At 47.9% G+C, this 16,102-nt stretch overlaps 1 protein-coding gene across 2 annotated transcripts in view; it reads left to right on the top strand.

Moving 5' to 3' along the window:
* The window catches only part of frmd4a (FERM domain containing 4A), a 559,644-nt gene that overhangs the window by 428,126 nt on the left and 115,416 nt on the right, over positions 1–16,102 (top strand). For both annotated transcript variants that reach the window (XM_041203005.1, XM_041203004.1), the window contains exon 8: positions 14,708–14,791. In XM_041203005.1, the coding sequence (XP_041058939.1) occupies positions 14,708–14,791 (84 nt within the window). The remainder of the gene's footprint in view (positions 1–14,707; positions 14,792–16,102) is intronic.

Here is a 16,102-nt window from a genome sequence, read left to right as displayed (position 1 = left end):
GGTTTTGAGTCAAGATATTCAGCTAATGAGGGCTCTTGTTAAAACCCATTGTATTTTAAGCAGGTAACCATGGAGCCATTAGCACAACGTTGGAGATGAGGAGTCACAAATAGCTCTGCCTTTGTCCATAGCTGGCTGGTGCAGACATCTTGTCTACTATTCTTTGTGTTGGCTTGGCTGGAATTTTTATACAATGCAAGGAGTGTTACGTTCCAGGCATTTGATGTGTTAGCTTTTCTCCATTTTTAAAGTGCTCAGAAACTTCCAGGACTGCTCTCATGTGGTCAGCGGTGGCCACTTTATCAGTCCAGCCATTTGTCCATTTTTTTTTAAAGAAAGGACTTAAAAGAGAAGAATATGAAAGAGAAACAAGTTTCTTTTAGATTGTTTTTCTTCTTCCTGCCATCTCAGTGTGACACCTGGTCAAACACAAACGGAGCTGACGGGTGGGTTGGGGAAGTTGACAGCCAGCTTAGAAAGTTGGTGATTGGCCGGTATGAGAGATAAATTCCCCTCATCCTAATCCTGCTCCCTCTCCGCCAGAAGTTGCCTCATCAAAAGTGCCGCAGAAGCCCCGCACTTGAGGCAAATGACTACCAGCAGAACGGGAAGAGCTCAGTGGAACTTCCCTGAGCCTGAGTTTTTAAATAGCTGACGTTAATCATTTCCACATCTCGGTAAACAATGGACACACATGTCAGTTAGTCTTAAACAAAGGAAATGTGCTGGCATGAGGCCCGATGATTTAAGATTTTATAAAGTGTCTTGCTTTAATGAGTAAAAGCCAGGTGAATTTCCTTTCTAATAAACCTACATGCCTACTGGACCTATTTCTCCCCTTCCAGTCCTCGGTACATTTTTATTTGGAGGTCATTAGAACATGCTTCACTAAAAGGTCCCTAATGTGTTCGATTTCATCAAGAGATTTAGATTTTAACAGAATTAGGGGATATGGGGATAGTGCAGGAAGGTGGAGTCGAGGTAAAAGATCAGCCGTGATCTCATTGAATAGCAGAGCAGGCTCGAGGGGCCAAATGCCCTACTCCTGCTCCTATTTCTAATGCTCTTATTTTGTGCTTCTAAGCGTACACGCTATGGGCAGAATTTTTAGATTGGCGTGTGGAGGCGCGCCCTTAAGTGGCCAGTTACTTAATGGCGGGCGCACCTCAGGTGCGCCCGCCATTAAGTAACTGGCCACTTAAGGCCCTTGAGACACCAATTGACCGATTTTCACACGGGCAAAATGGGCAGGTGGGCAGACCACATTCTCAGAAACCTCCACGGGCGGGACAAGAAGGGTGGGTGCGCTTGTGAACGTGAGTAGTTTCTACTTTAGCTTATAACTTGCTGCTGCTTGCATGGCTGAACAGGGCACCCCCATTTCGCTTCAGAGCTGCTTTGACAGCAATAAGAGTCTTCAGTTCAGGACTCAGTGTTGTTCTCCAGGCCCCTGGAGGATTCGTACCACCTGGGAGGGAGCGGCCAATGCCACTGCTGGTATCTCCCCAGTCACTGCAGCCTCATCAGATGCCACAGTCACTGGCAGAGGGACAGAGGAGCCGGTGCCATCAGCCGGAGCATCCTAAGAGGAGCCCACAGAGACAACAGGCAGCTGGTGCACCAACGTGAGGTCACTCTGGACCTCCCCCCTCATCATTGATGGACGGGCACCTAGCTGGGATACTGGGTGCCTCATCCATCTCCCACACTGACCGCCTGAGGTCATTACCAGGGCTGTAGGTCCGAGCCCATCCCCAGGAAGCCTTGATTCAGCTCCTGGAGGAGCCTCTCAATGAGAGTCGCCACTCTCTCCATGGAGGAGGCAGTGCACTTGGCCACGAGGTTCAACACAGTGCTCATGCTCCGCATGGGACTCCTCCACAGTGGAGACCTTGGCACACGTTCCCTCATGTATCTCCGCCAGATCCTCCCGCACACCCTGCTGGACATCTGCTGCCTCAGGGACGACTCCAGAGGCCCCTCATCAGCCACTGACTGAGCATGTTCCTGGTCCCCAACATTCCTCTGACTGCCGGCGCCCTGGGCACTGTCTGTCTCCGCCTGCACCTCAGGCGAGTGTGAAGTGCCCTCACCGCTGTGCACTGACATACTAGCCGCAGATCTGCCTGCTTGGCAAAGAGGGTATGACACAGGTGAGTCCTGTTGGGTGCTGCCCTCTGGGGTCAGTGGTGGGTTTCAGGCCCCTCACCCCAATAGGCTTCTGGTGAGGCTGAAAGGAAGAACAAGGACATGTCATTAGTTGAAGTCATTACACTGTCACTGTGCATGCCTGGCACCCAGAGCAGGGGGCCCTCGTCTTCTCATTGTCAATGGGGATTCCAGGTTCAAGGCTCACATCAATATAGAGACAACAGTGGAATGGTTGCTATTACAGACATTGTGACCTCAGTGCACGACTCTCTTACCTCCCAGTGACACCCCAAGCTCACCCCAGTCTGGGTGCATGGCGCCCCTCCAGCTCCAGAGCCTCCTGCTCGTATCAGGTCAAGACGAGTAGGTGGGGCGCTCCTCCGCCAGTCCGCAACCTCTCGGCATTGTTATGGGATGTTTTCTCCTGAAATGAGAGAGCCGCATTGAGTAGCCCACCCTGTACCTGCAGCCCCATTGCAGCCTGGACAACCCCACCTGAGGAACACCTCGCAGGGCTCAGCCGATTCCTGACCCTGGAGCCCCAAGACACTCACTCCAAGCAGCCAGGGCTGACCCCCTTTGCCCAGATGCTGCCTCTTTGACATTTGCCACTCACATTGTAAGAACTGTGAGGTCCAAGGGTGGGGATGGGCAGCTCTTAACTGTTGCGCTAAGTGACCCATGCCAACACGGTACTCACCCTTCCCCATCCCAGCTCATCACTGAAGCACTTCCGGCACTGCATCCACGTCAAGGCTGATGCACCTCCTCCAAGGCCCTTTTGGTGAGGTGGGGGGGTGTAGACCTCCTCCTCCTCCTCCTCCCGTCTCTGGGGACAAGGATTTCTCGCCGTGCTGCGCCCTCCCCCAGGAGGGCACCGGGGTTCTTGTCAGAGAAACGCGGAGATGACTGCCCCGCTGACCTGCCCTCCCGCCTGCCGTGTCCAGCAGCAGCCGGATCCATCACGGCGACTTTACCTCCCTCCGTGGCAGACCTTCCGGGGGCTGCCTGGGCCGCTTTTGAGTCCCCGCCCCTTCTCTCTGTTGCTGCTGCCGCGTCTTACGCTGGGTCGGCCTTAATCTCCCCGCCCGCGTAAAATTACGATGTGGAACCGATCGGGTTCCCAATTACCTCTGCCGAGTCTACCCAACAAGCAAAACATCAAGGCCTGTGTATGAATTCCTGGAATACATATCCTAACTTATTGATCACTGGCTAAGCGGCTACAAGGTTATTGCAGGAATATTTGCGACACTTACAGCCTGTATCTCCTGACAGCTGGTATGTTGAGTCGAGCTCAGAACATCCATCGCAAAAAGCCTTTTTTGTTCTTTAGGGTCCTTAGAATATCTGTCATAGGGACCCTTAAACCCGATGTCATTTCAATATCTGGAGAGTTTGGCATAAGAAATCTCCTGTCAGTGTTGCCCAGGCGTTTGCTGATTCTGTCGTAGGGATCTTGCAGTCAGTGTTCCCCAGGCATTAGCAGAATTAAAATCTGCTGCTGAAACCCTTATCCAAGGCTTTGTGGCCTCTAGGCCTGTCTATTCCACTGCTCCCTTTAGCTAGTCTTCCACCATGCACTCCCCATAAACCTGCACTCAGCCAACATCCACAGCCTAACTCACACAAAGTCCCGTTCGCCCACCACCCCTGCGCTCGTTGACCCTTGGCTGCCAGTTCTGCACAGCCTAGATTTTAAAATTGTCCCCATCCTTGTTTTGAAATCCATCTGCGGCCTTGCCCAGCCATTCTCCATAACCTGCTCCCTGCCCTGCAACCCTCCGATATATCTGTGCTCCTCCAATTCTGACCTCTTTCCCATCTGCACTTTTCATTGTTCTATCATTGGCAGTTGCGTCTTCAGTTTTGGAATTCCCTCCCTGAGTATCTTAACCTCCTTTAAAATGTTCCTTAAAATTTACTTCTTTGACCAAGCATTTTAATCATAACCTGAACCCTACATTATGGGCGCTAGATAAATGCAAGTTGTTGTTTTATTTGTAGTGGCAAACATACGGTGTCAGCAGTGAGGATTCTGTTGTATGTTTTCTCAGGAACCACAGCTGTCCCTCAGCTCTGGATTTTACATGTACACATGCACACATACATGCACACACACGCATGTACAGGTGCATGCATTTACACACAAATGCATGTACAGATGCAAATGTACACATATATAGTCACATATGCATGCATGTACAGATGCACATGTACAGGTGCACACATGTACACATACATGTACAGACAGGCATGTACAGATACACACATCTACAGATGCACATGTACACATACACACATGTACAGACCAACATGTACACATACATGCATGTACAGATGTACATCTACTCATATTTGTATGGACGCACATTTGTACAGGCACACACATGTACACATACACGCATGTACAGACACACATATGTACAGACAAAGCAGAATGTAGTATGTATTTTCAAACCATTATCTGGAAAGTGTCCCAATAAATTGTCCTGTCTCATTCCAGTTATTCTCCAATGCTCACTTGGTCGATTGTAAACCTAAGCAGTTATCATTCTGGACCACACCAAAACATGAGGAGTTTTAGTCTGTGGTCAAATGTAATAGATGGATGATTATTCTGCTGAGATTGGAAACTATGGACAGCGCCTTCCTACTAAACACATATGGTATAAGAGAGCAGCCCCATCATTAACTCCACGTTTACTCTCTCATTATAACTGTGGCTTTAATCACTCAATACAGTAGTATCCTGTTCCCTGCATTCATAAAAATCCCAAAATTGAGTGGTTTTCCAACAATTAGATTCTGGAAAATTCAACGCAGCTAACTTTATGTTTCGGGTCGAGCAGTTAGAACCATCCGTACAAAAGGTTCACTAACTGCAAGTGTTGCATCACTATTGTTTTCCAGAGTAAAGGTGAAAGACACAATTGCTTATAAAGAAGGCTCCGTTTGAAATTGCACTGCGTGATATTTGTAACTCATTGGCAAACAAACTCAGTTCAAACCTCTGTATTTTAACTTAAGTGGTTAACCCATAAATCTGCGCTGCAAAAGGAATTTCTTGAAGTTATTTCTGGAATATCTGGATTATGGTTTAGCAATCCTTTATTTATACATCACAGCGTGAGGTGAATATGTACCAGTTGGTCGTGCTCTATTGGTTTGTACTTTGTTCTGAGGTTCTGGGCGCTTTGTGCGATGTATATCTTATTGCTGATTAAAAGGTGGGCATGCTGTTTAGGAAACTTCTGTTTCCATCCGCACTATCACAGCTCCCAGGCTGGCTGATGTGATAGAAATTCATTTGAATAGGCGAGGGACCTGCCTTTCAAATGGGAAAGGCGATTATATGAGGGGAAATATCCTTGAGTTTAAAATATTTAAGTCCCATAGGATTTATCTCAAACCACAATCTTACTTTTAGAAAGAGTCTCTTCGTAAAAGCCAGTTGATCAATATTTGCGAAAAGCTGATACATTGCGTAGCAGTTGGGTTGAGGAGGTCTACGGACCTGCAATCCTGCGCAGTCCCTGTGGTTACGGACTAATCGACAGCACCGCCTGTTTTTGTGTAGTCTCCCTATCACAGACTAAAACTATAATCATGTTTCTCAGAAAAGTAATCTTTGAGAGTGGACTGCTGAAGGGAACCATTTGAAGTAATTTTGTGTTCCCGATGTTCAGCTAGAGAGAGGTGTGCAACCTGCTTATGGTATCCATGGTTTAAAATGATGGTCTATGAATTAAAGATGGGGGGGTGGGGTCAAGTCCTCTGTGTTTCTACTAACACAGCAGAGTCCGGTGTCCCATAAGTTTAAAAATAAGAGCCATGGATATCCAAGAGAGAATCAGCCAGCAAGATAAATATGACTTTGAACAACTGAGGTCATGTGTAGGTATAGACCGAGCTGATGAGATACTCCATGGGACAGTATCGTTCCTGGGGTAAGGCTTATTGTTTTCAGGGTTGGCCCGGGCAGGACTTGGACAATGGGCCGATAAGATAGGTGTCTACTCTGGAATGAATTATGCTTAGGTTTCCCTGAAGACGGCTGAGTTTTTCCAGAAGAATTTTCCTTCGGATTAGGTTGATTGTGCACGCTCTGTGAGTTTGATGACCCAAATGGCCCTTCCATGTTCCGCGCTTGGTTTTCATGTCCATCCTGAGCTGGCTTTCAAAAGGTAAACAAAGCAAAATTCCTCAGGACAAATCTCACATGTGGGTTGAAAACAATCTGAAACATTTGAACCCAGAATACATTAAACTAGTTGGAAAATTGTATCATTTGGCATCTTCCGTACTTTAAAATAAGTAAAACCTTTCCATTACTATCAGTTAATTGAATGCATGTGAAAATTAAGGGGGATGCTTTCTGATATAGTGCAAACTTAGTCAATTAAAGTTCAAGTTGCTTCTCAGTGAAACTTTCTCTAAGTTAGCAGGTGGACAGAGAATGAAATAAATACCCTGTCTTATTGTTAATATATGGAATGATTTGTATTTATTTACAGTTTTTTTTTATAGATATAACATTCCCTTCGCTCGCTATTATATCAGTGACAGCACCTTTTTGAATCAATGGTTCCATTTTTGGTAATACCTAAGCAATTACCATAGCCTGTGGTTCATTACAGCCCATCAGTCCGGCTCGAGGTAGTCATTAATATTTTAGTTTCCAATAAAGCCGATTGCCATTAATAGGAAGTGATGAACCTATTACCAGCAGTTGAGCTACTGGACATGTGTCTTTATTTATGTTCAGCAGCTCCTGCAACATCGTGCAGTACTTCGGAGAGCACAGGAATGAGTGAGTGTAAAATATACAGGAGGAGGAGAATTATCATCACAAGGTCACACGATGGGCGCATCCACTGACAATCTACAGTCCCCTAAATCACAGCATCATTTCCTCAATCACTCTGTACTTCCCCCCTCCCCTCCCCCTACCCTCAGCATCTTCATTGTCCTACCTACAAGTTAATTTTCGGCATTGAAGCTTTTTGCCCCTCGAGTCTGCTCCGCCATTAAATAAGATCGTGGCTGATCTGATAGTAACCTGAAATCTGCATCCCACCTACCCCCGATAACCCACAACCCTCTGCTTACCAAGAATCTATCCACCTCTGCCTTAAAAAATATTCAAAGACTCTGCTTCCACCACCTTTTCAGGAAGAGAGTTCCAGGAGGAAACATTTTGCCTCATCTCTGTTTCAAATGGGTGACCCCTTATTTTTAAACAGTGACCCCCTAGTTCTAGATTCACCCACAAGAGGAAACATCATCTCCACATCCACCCTGTCAGGACCCCTCAGGGTCTTAAAGATTTCAGTTGTTTCGCTGTAAATATTTGTGCTGGGTTGATGAATGCAGCTAATTCCAGAGACAAGAGAAAACGTTCATCAGGTTTGCAGTTGGCTCCATATGGGGAGGTTTTGGGAGGGGAAATATCAGCTTTGCCCACAGGCAGCTATTCCTCGTGACCCCAACCCAGAAGTGAAAGTGAGGATGGAAGATGAGGAACTGCGTCAGGTTCAGTTCTATCGCCCCTCACGGCCAATCACGACAGCACCCCCCACATCCACCCCCCACACCACACCCCCCACATCCACCCCCCACACCACCCACCCACCCACACCCACCCCCCACATCCACTCCCCCCACACCCACCCCCCCATACCCACCTCTCACACCCACCCCCCACATCCACTCCCCCCACACCCACCCCCCATACCCACCCCCCACACCCACCCCCCACACCACCCACCCACATCCACCCCCCACACCCACCCCCCCATACCCACCTCTCACACCCCCCCCACATCCACCCCCCACACCACCCCTCACACCCACCCCCCACACCCACCCACCCACACCCACCCCCCACACCCACCCCCCACATCCACTCCCCCCACACCCACCCTCCCATATCCACCTCTCACACCCACCCCCCATACACACCCCCCACACCCACCCCCCCATACCCAATTCCCCCGTACCCACCCCCCACACCACCCACCCACATCCACCACCCACACCCACCCCTCACACCCACCCCCCACACTCACCCCTCACACCCACCCCCCACACTCACCCCTCACACCCACCCCCCACACCACCCCTCACACCACCCACCCACCCACATCCACTCCCCCCACACCACAACCCCCACACCCATCCCTCCACACCCACCCCCCCACCCACCCACATCCATACCCCCCACACCACATCCCACATCCACCTACCCACACCCACCACCCCCATACCCAATTCCGCCCGCACCCATCCCCCACATCCATCCAACCACACCCAACCCCCCAAACCCAACATCCCCCACACCCACCCACCCCCACCCACCCCCATGCCAAGCCCCCCCCTCACACCAGTCCCCCCAAATCCACCTACTCACACCCACCCCCCACCCTCCTCCCTACCCACCCCTCCCCCACCCCCACCCCCAAGTCCAACAGTGCACCGACGCACATTGGGCCACAATCACATGTGCAATGATGCACATCAGCGAGTTTATTAGAGAGCTACCACATGGAGCCATTCTCCACCATGAGTCACCTTGGGGAGGGGGGGGGGGGGCCGCGAGGGATCAAATTGGGGGCAAGGAAAAGGAATTAAATATCCGCTCGTTGCCATGGAAGCTGAAATGAAAACAGACGGTGGGGCGCAGCAGCGAGTGGGAAGCAAATCCCCGTCCTTCACCCCAACAGTTCTTGATGTGTTCCAAGCTGCTTCTCGTCGGTGCTGTTTGGTTTACAACTCCTCACCCCTGGTGCTTTTCAAAACCCTTCGGTGTGAGCATTTCACCCTCTGGGACACGGGATCACTGGCACACTGACAGCTCTGTCGCAGTCTGGCAAAGCCCGGAGGTCACGGGGTGGCTTTCAGTGGCCCCAGTTTTATCAGATTGATGGACTTGAGGAAAGTGAGCGAGAGCTCGAGAGGGGGAATGTGGTTAAACAACCAGAACACAAGTTAATTATTTCGTCAGACCAGGTTTGAAAGGTCACGGTCGCTCGCTTGAATATTGCAGGTTATAATCCACTTTGATTTTATAAATAAAATAAATGCTGATTTAAAGGAGGTTGAAAAGGAAAGTTATTGTAAGCTGCTTGGTACACGTCAGAGGATTTCCTTTCACAAATTGACTGTACAAACCGGGATATTTTGCAGCCAAAAAAATAGTCTTATCTTGTACATTTCAACACAATAAACTTTCCTTTAGTTGCCAGAATATAAAACTAATGCTGTGCCCCTAATAGGGATTGAATTAAACGTGAATAAAAAGTCCTGTAAGGAGATAATGCTTGTTGTTGGACACAAACATGTTTTGACAAAGTTTTAGAAGGATTTAGCAATCTGTCGTAACATCTTCAGCATTTCCTTATCGTGGTGCCTTTCAAAAGGATTTCAGTGAAAATTTTATTGCTTGTAATAGTACTCTTTGTAAAAGGTTTTACCCCGTTCATAATGAATGCAGTAAACGTCAGTGTTTCTGCTTCCATTGCGCTGTCACGTACCACTGCACAACTGTCACGTTCATTTCATCCTGCCACATTTTATTCCGATTAATCTTTTTTTTTATTATTATCTTCTGGTCGGATCGTGTCAGTCCACGTAGCATTCAGAGGGACAAGCAGACTGAGTTTGATGGTCTTCTGCATTCACACAGCGGCCAGAGTTTTCCAATTCCCGCCCACCCACCTGTGTTTTTGTCACCTTTGGGTCCCCTTTCATGCTCATCCAGCTGTTTCAGAGAGGGTGATGGCAGAGGCCGGGGAACAGGTCACACTCTTGGCACCTGATGGTGATTCTAGGTGGGAGCAAATAAAAAGCAGAAGATTCTAACCGTACAGGGAAAGAAGTTAGAACGAGACGAGGAAACCTTCATAGGCTGCACCTGTTGGCCTGGGTTTGCAATGTGGCAAAGCAGAGGGGTTTCCAGTGTGAGGAATAGAATCAGTGGTCCTGGGGGTGGAGGAGCAGAATCAGGGGTCCCAGGAGTGGAGGAGCAGAGTCAGGGGTCCGGGGGTTTGAGGAGCAGAGTCAGGGGGTCCCGGGTAGGGGGGGAGCAGTCAGGGGTCCCAGGAGTGGAGCAGCAGAATCAGGGGTCCTGGGATGGAAGAGCAGAGTTAAGGGTCCGGGGGTTTGAGGAGCAGAGTCAGGGGGTCCTGGGGGTGAAGTAGCAGAATTGGTGGTCCCTGGGGTGGAGGAGCAGTGTCAGGGGTCCCAGGGGTGGAGGAGCAGGGTTGGGGGGTCCCAGCAGAGCAGAGTCAGGGGTCCTGCGGGTGGAGGAGCAGAGTCGGGGGGGTCCCGGGGTGGAGGAGCAGAGTCAGAGGATGCCAGGGGTGGGGGAGCACAATTGGGGGGTCCTGGTGGGTGGGGAAGCGGAGTCAGGAGTCCTGGGAGTGAAGGAGCAGAGTCGGGGGGGGTCGGTCACAGGGCTGGAGGAGCAGAATCGGGGGTCCCGGGGATGGGAAAGCAGAGTTGAGGGGTCCCAGGAGTGGAGGAGCAGAGTTGGGGAGGATGGAGGGGGTTGTTGGGGGTGCAGTGGGGATGCTGGTGGAGCAGGAGTGTATTCACTCTCCTGTTGATTAAAAGGGCTGCATACCCTCACAGGCTCTAAGCCCCCTAGGAGCGGCCTAAACATATCCCCATAAAACCTGGCGCAAGTGCTGCAATCAGCCCAAGTTACCAACTAACGGTCCCATTGGACCATCAGTGTTGGGTCACCCAGAGCCCATTCACCCGGCCCACAACTTCCAGCAAGTTGGTCCTTCGGTGGTTGAGGTGCTGTAGCATCCCTCAGTCGTGGTGAAACTCTCAGCATTCATGCTGCTGGGACCACAAGACCTGGGCCAACGTCATGTGGACAGAAACGACTAAATCACGGATATGGACACAATTCCGCTGAGGTGAAAGGAGGAGACGGAAATGTTGAAAACCGAAATAAACCTAGAAAGTGCTGGGAATGCACAGCCAGCTGCGGCAGCATCTGGAACACAAGGAGACGTGTTCAAGTTTCCGGAATTGATCCTTCGTCAGAATGAGAAAGGGGGAGATGAGCAAACCATTTTCTTTTTTTTTTAACGAACCGAACAAAAGCGAAGAGGGGAGGGGCAATCCGAAACCAAGAGTCACACTAGCTCACGTCAACACCACGTTATAGGTTCTGGAGCTTGGCAAAGAGCTTTTCAAAAGGTGATAAGGGGGAAGGAATGTTGGATAAATATGCCTCAGCCGTGCAGTGAAGAGGTGTGAAACCAATCCGTTCAACCTTGGAAAGAAATGCATTTATATAGCGCCTCGTCACATCCCAGGCACATCTCAAGACAGCATGTATAATGACTGTTATATTAGCCCCATATGTAACCAATTACTTTGAATTGTAGTAACTTTGCAGAATTTCAAGTAATAAGGGGCATTTGTGACTAAAATTCCTCACCGTGATTTGTGGGACTCTGATGCACTTCAGAAGAATAGGTTAAATGGGCAAATGGTGTTTTCCTGCAAAACCTCTGTATATATATGTATATATAGATTACAGCTCCTTACATTTAATAAAGGATAAAGTTCTATGATTAATATTTAATCCTCTCTAATTTCGCAGTGCCGCGCCCGTAGAGTTCAAAGCCCACTCATTCACTGTCGGGTCACTCGATATCTATAGAGTCATACCTTGGACTAAGCACTGGCTTTGAGCAGTGCCTTTGCCAACTCCAGGGTGCCCTTTAACAATTTGGCATGTCAACCTCTCCCTGTGCAGAATGAACTGTGCGCGATGCATGCTGTTTGGAACATTTAGCCCCAGTATTTTTTCAAAACAATGGGTGATGCGTGAACCAATTTCTAGGCCACTCTTTTTTCATTTTATGTGTGACATGTTTTACAACCTATGTTAACGACTTAAATAAAGGTACCGAGAGTAATGTATCCAAGTTTGCTAAAAATGGGAATGTAAGTTGTGAGGAGGACACAGAGAGGCTGCAGAGAGATAGCGACAGGTTAAGTGAGGGAGCATAAAGATGGCAGATGGAGTATAATGTGGGCAAGTGTATTCACTTTGGTCATAAGAATAGAAAGGCATGAGCTTCTAAATGTCGCTGCTCAGAGACTTGGATGTACTGGTACAAGGAATGCAAAAAGTTAGCGTGCAGGTATAATAAGCAATTAGGAAGGTAAATGGTACGATAAAAGCAAAATACCGCAGATCCTGGAAACCTGAAACAAGGACAGAAAATGCTGGAAAAACTCAGCAGGTCTAACAGCATCTGTGGAGAGAGAAAAAATAAGAGTTAATGTTTTGAGTCCGTATAACGCTTCTTCAGAGCTAAAGAGAAGTAAAGATGTGATGAAATTTATGCTGTTTAAGGGGAGTGGAGCAGGTGAAGCTGGATAGAAGGCCAGCGATAGGTGGAGGCACCATAGGTACCATTTACCATCTGTTGGCCTTTACTGCAAAGGGTTTGGTGTACAAAAATAAGGAAGCCTTGTACAGTTGAACAGGGTTTTAGTGAGTCCGCACCTAGAGTTCTATTTGCCTTTTTGGTCCCCTTGTCTAAGGAAGGATACACCTGCATTGGAGACAGTACAGCGAAGATTCACTAGATTGATCCCTGGGCTGAGAGGTTGAGTAGAATTGACCTGTACTCCCTGGGGTTTAGGAGAATGAGAGGTGATCTCATTGTAATTTATAAACCTCTGAGGGCACTTGACAGGGTCAATGCTGAGAGATTCTCTTCCCCTGCCTGGAGAGTTTAGAACCATAACAGGACATCATTTCAGGATTGGTTGGGGGTGGGGGGGGGGGGTCGATCATTTAAAACTGAGATAAAGAGGAAATTCTCCACTCAACTATTTGTAAATCATTGGAATCCCCTACCCAGAGGGCAGTGAATGCTCAGTCATTGAGTATATTCAAGACAGAGATCGAGGGATTTTTGAACTTTGGGGGATACAAGGATCAGGCAGGAAAGCAGAATTGAAATCAAAGATCAGCCATGATCTTATTGCACGGCGGAGCAGGGTACTCCTACCCTATGTCCTTGTGACATTCCCTTAAGTCATGACTTTGAACACCCAGAAACATCAACGGCCATGAAAGTACAAGTGATGTCATTTCAATTCCTCTCCATCCGATGAACTCTTGTTTATGCAATGTTATCAGATCACTGGTGAAAAGTTCAACCAGCGGGCCGAAATTTACAAACCTGTCGTAGCGGGGGCAGGGCTGTAAAATGCAGCGAGCCGTTCAAAAGTCCACTGACTTCAGCGGGACCGTAACATCCCGCCCAGTGCCTTAAAACTCCTATGTGGCACCTTGGGATTTAAAGTTGCTCTGCAAATGCTAGTTGTTGTTGTTAACAGTTTGTTCCGACACTGGTATATGCCAAAATGCTGATTGCTGGTACTAGATGATAAGAGTTACTTCATTTTCAAACTCCTCGATGACCCATGCAGTACAAGTCCCGAACTCCTAGGTTTAGTGGTGGTACATAGCTCATGCACGCAGAGAAAGGACGGCGAGTCTTAGCTTGCAGCCTGCGCAGTGAAGTATAAAACAACGTGTGTATACAAGGCTGTATTACATTTCACTACTAATACCCTTTAAAACAACTGCCAGAACGCGAAGCTGCTGTGTTCTAGTTGGGTCACCGAGCACAGCCAAAAGCAAACTTGATCAAGTTTCACCTCACATAGTTGCACTCTGTCACGATAACTTATAAATTGTAACATGAACGAGGTTAAAAAGTTCACTGATGGCAGGTACAGTGTAAAATATATTGCCCTGCCGTCAGGCACATGGCAATCCTGGCTGCAGACAGAGGTTGAATGTCTGGAGGTGAGACGTTTAAACTCTCCTGGGCTGCACATTAAAAACAACAAAATGTTCAAAAGTATAAAGCATAACAAACTCGCTCTTATTGAGATAAAAAGGGAGCTTTAAGGTTATGCGAGCAGCAAGTAGACATTCTATAAATTGAGGCTATTTTTGTAGAGTCCCAGAGTGTAAAGAAATCATCACCATTGAAGTTGGTCCCACCATCGCTGAAACAGAGCTAGCTTTGTGTTAAGGGACAATCTTAAAATAAGGTCAGTGATTCCTTTGAGCCTTACAGGATGTGAGAGTTGAACCTCACCATCAAAGCTTTGTTTGGTGCTTCCCCATCGCCACCCACCCCCCACCCCTCACCCAAGCCCATTATTTGACTCTTAATTTAATCCCTGTAGAGGAGAGTGAACTGTTTGTCCCCCCACCTCCTCACCCCTCCGTCCCAAATGGGTCAAAAAGTGTCTTTATTCGAGTGGGCTGGGCAGGGGGGGTGGCGAGGGACTTGTACAGAGGAAGTGAGGCTGAATCTAGTTCCTGACCACACAGCAACAGTGAGACACGTTGATTTTTCAAACATGCCAAGGAAAAGTGCTATTCCTTTACTAAAAAGGAACAGATGTAGGCTTTCAGAATGTTCCATCTGGACCTGTTCACACTGAGGATCATGGTTTCTGCATAAACCTGATATCCTTTTGATTTTTCTTTCAGCAATGAAGTCACAAGGGCTGACTTAAAGAAGCTGCCAGTATTGCCAACACAAGCTTTGAAGGAGCACCCATCCCTCGCTTACTGGTAAGCCACAGGCCCTTCCTTTTACATAACCGCTGCTTTGAAATTTACAGTCCACAACGTTCACACTCAGTGAGTCTTTTGTACCCTTAGCCAACATTAGCTGACAAAGACAAATGTCTTAATTGTAAATTTAATATAAGGATAATACACGCGCGCACACACTCTCTCAAACATGTAAATTTAATATTTTTAATCCTTTACAAATGACTTTGCAGTTAAAGTAAGTTTTTGATTCGAGCTGTTATGATAAAGCGTGGCTGACTCTGTTTGTTTGTTTGTTGGTGTCATCATCTTCTCAGAACGTTAACCGCCCTGGACCTCCACCTCCTGGGCTGTCCCTACACGTTCCACATAATTAACTGCGTCCAATCATTTCTCTGTCATCCATATTCTCCTCTGTTTCTCACCTATGTTTTCCATTGATCTTTTCTTCTAAGAACTGTTTCTGTCTACCGTCCACTTCAGAATGTTGTATCCATCTCTCTTTGATGTTATGCGCTAAGTTCCTCTTTTCTCCAACCATTTCCAGCACTTCCTCATTAGTCTTTCCCTTTGTGTAGGATTATGTGGAACATCCTCCTGTATGTCCACATCTTGAATACACTCAGCTTATCAATAGTGCCTTTGTTTGTTGTCCATGCCTCTGTGGAATATAACATAGATGACAAAATGTAGAACCTCAACATTCTTTTCCTACGCTTCAGGTTCAGTTTCTTTGATGTTCACACAGCCTTCATTCTGGTCAAGTTGATCCTGGCTATCTCAATTCTCCTTCAGGAGACATCTCCCATTGTCTGTGATAATCTGACTCCATCACACATGAATGAAAAGGTCTCACAAAAAGCGCGTGTGTGTGTGAGAGTGTGTGTGTGTGTTTGTGTGTGTGTGTGTGTGTGTGTATGTGTGTTGTGCATCTGTGTCTGTGTGCGAGTGCGTGCGAGAGAGTACGTGCGCATGTGTGAGCTTGTGTGTATGTGTGTGTTGTGCATCTGTGTCTGTGTGAGTGCATGCGAGAGAGCGCATGCGCATGTATGAGCTTGCGTGTGTATGTCCATGTGTGAGAGTGCGTGCGTGTATCTGTGAGTGTGTGTGTGTCTATGTGCGAGTGCGTGCGAGAGAGTGCGTGAGCATGTGTGAGCTTGCGTATGTGTGTCCATGTGTGAGAGTGCATGCGTGTGTGTGTGTGTGTGTGTGTGTGTGTGTGTGTGCTAGTGCGTGCGAGAGAGTGCGTGCGCATGTGTGAGCTTGCGTGTGTGTGTGTGTGTGTGTGATTGTGTGTGTGTGTGTGTGTGTGTGTGTATGAGAGTGTGT

The sequence above is a fragment of the Carcharodon carcharias genome, chromosome 13, assembly GCF_017639515.1.
Source record: "Carcharodon carcharias isolate sCarCar2 chromosome 13, sCarCar2.pri, whole genome shotgun sequence".
NCBI lineage: Eukaryota > Metazoa > Chordata > Chondrichthyes > Lamniformes > Lamnidae > Carcharodon > Carcharodon carcharias.
Note: the sequence above shows the minus strand (reverse complement) of the source record. Positions and strands in the feature narration are given on the sequence as shown.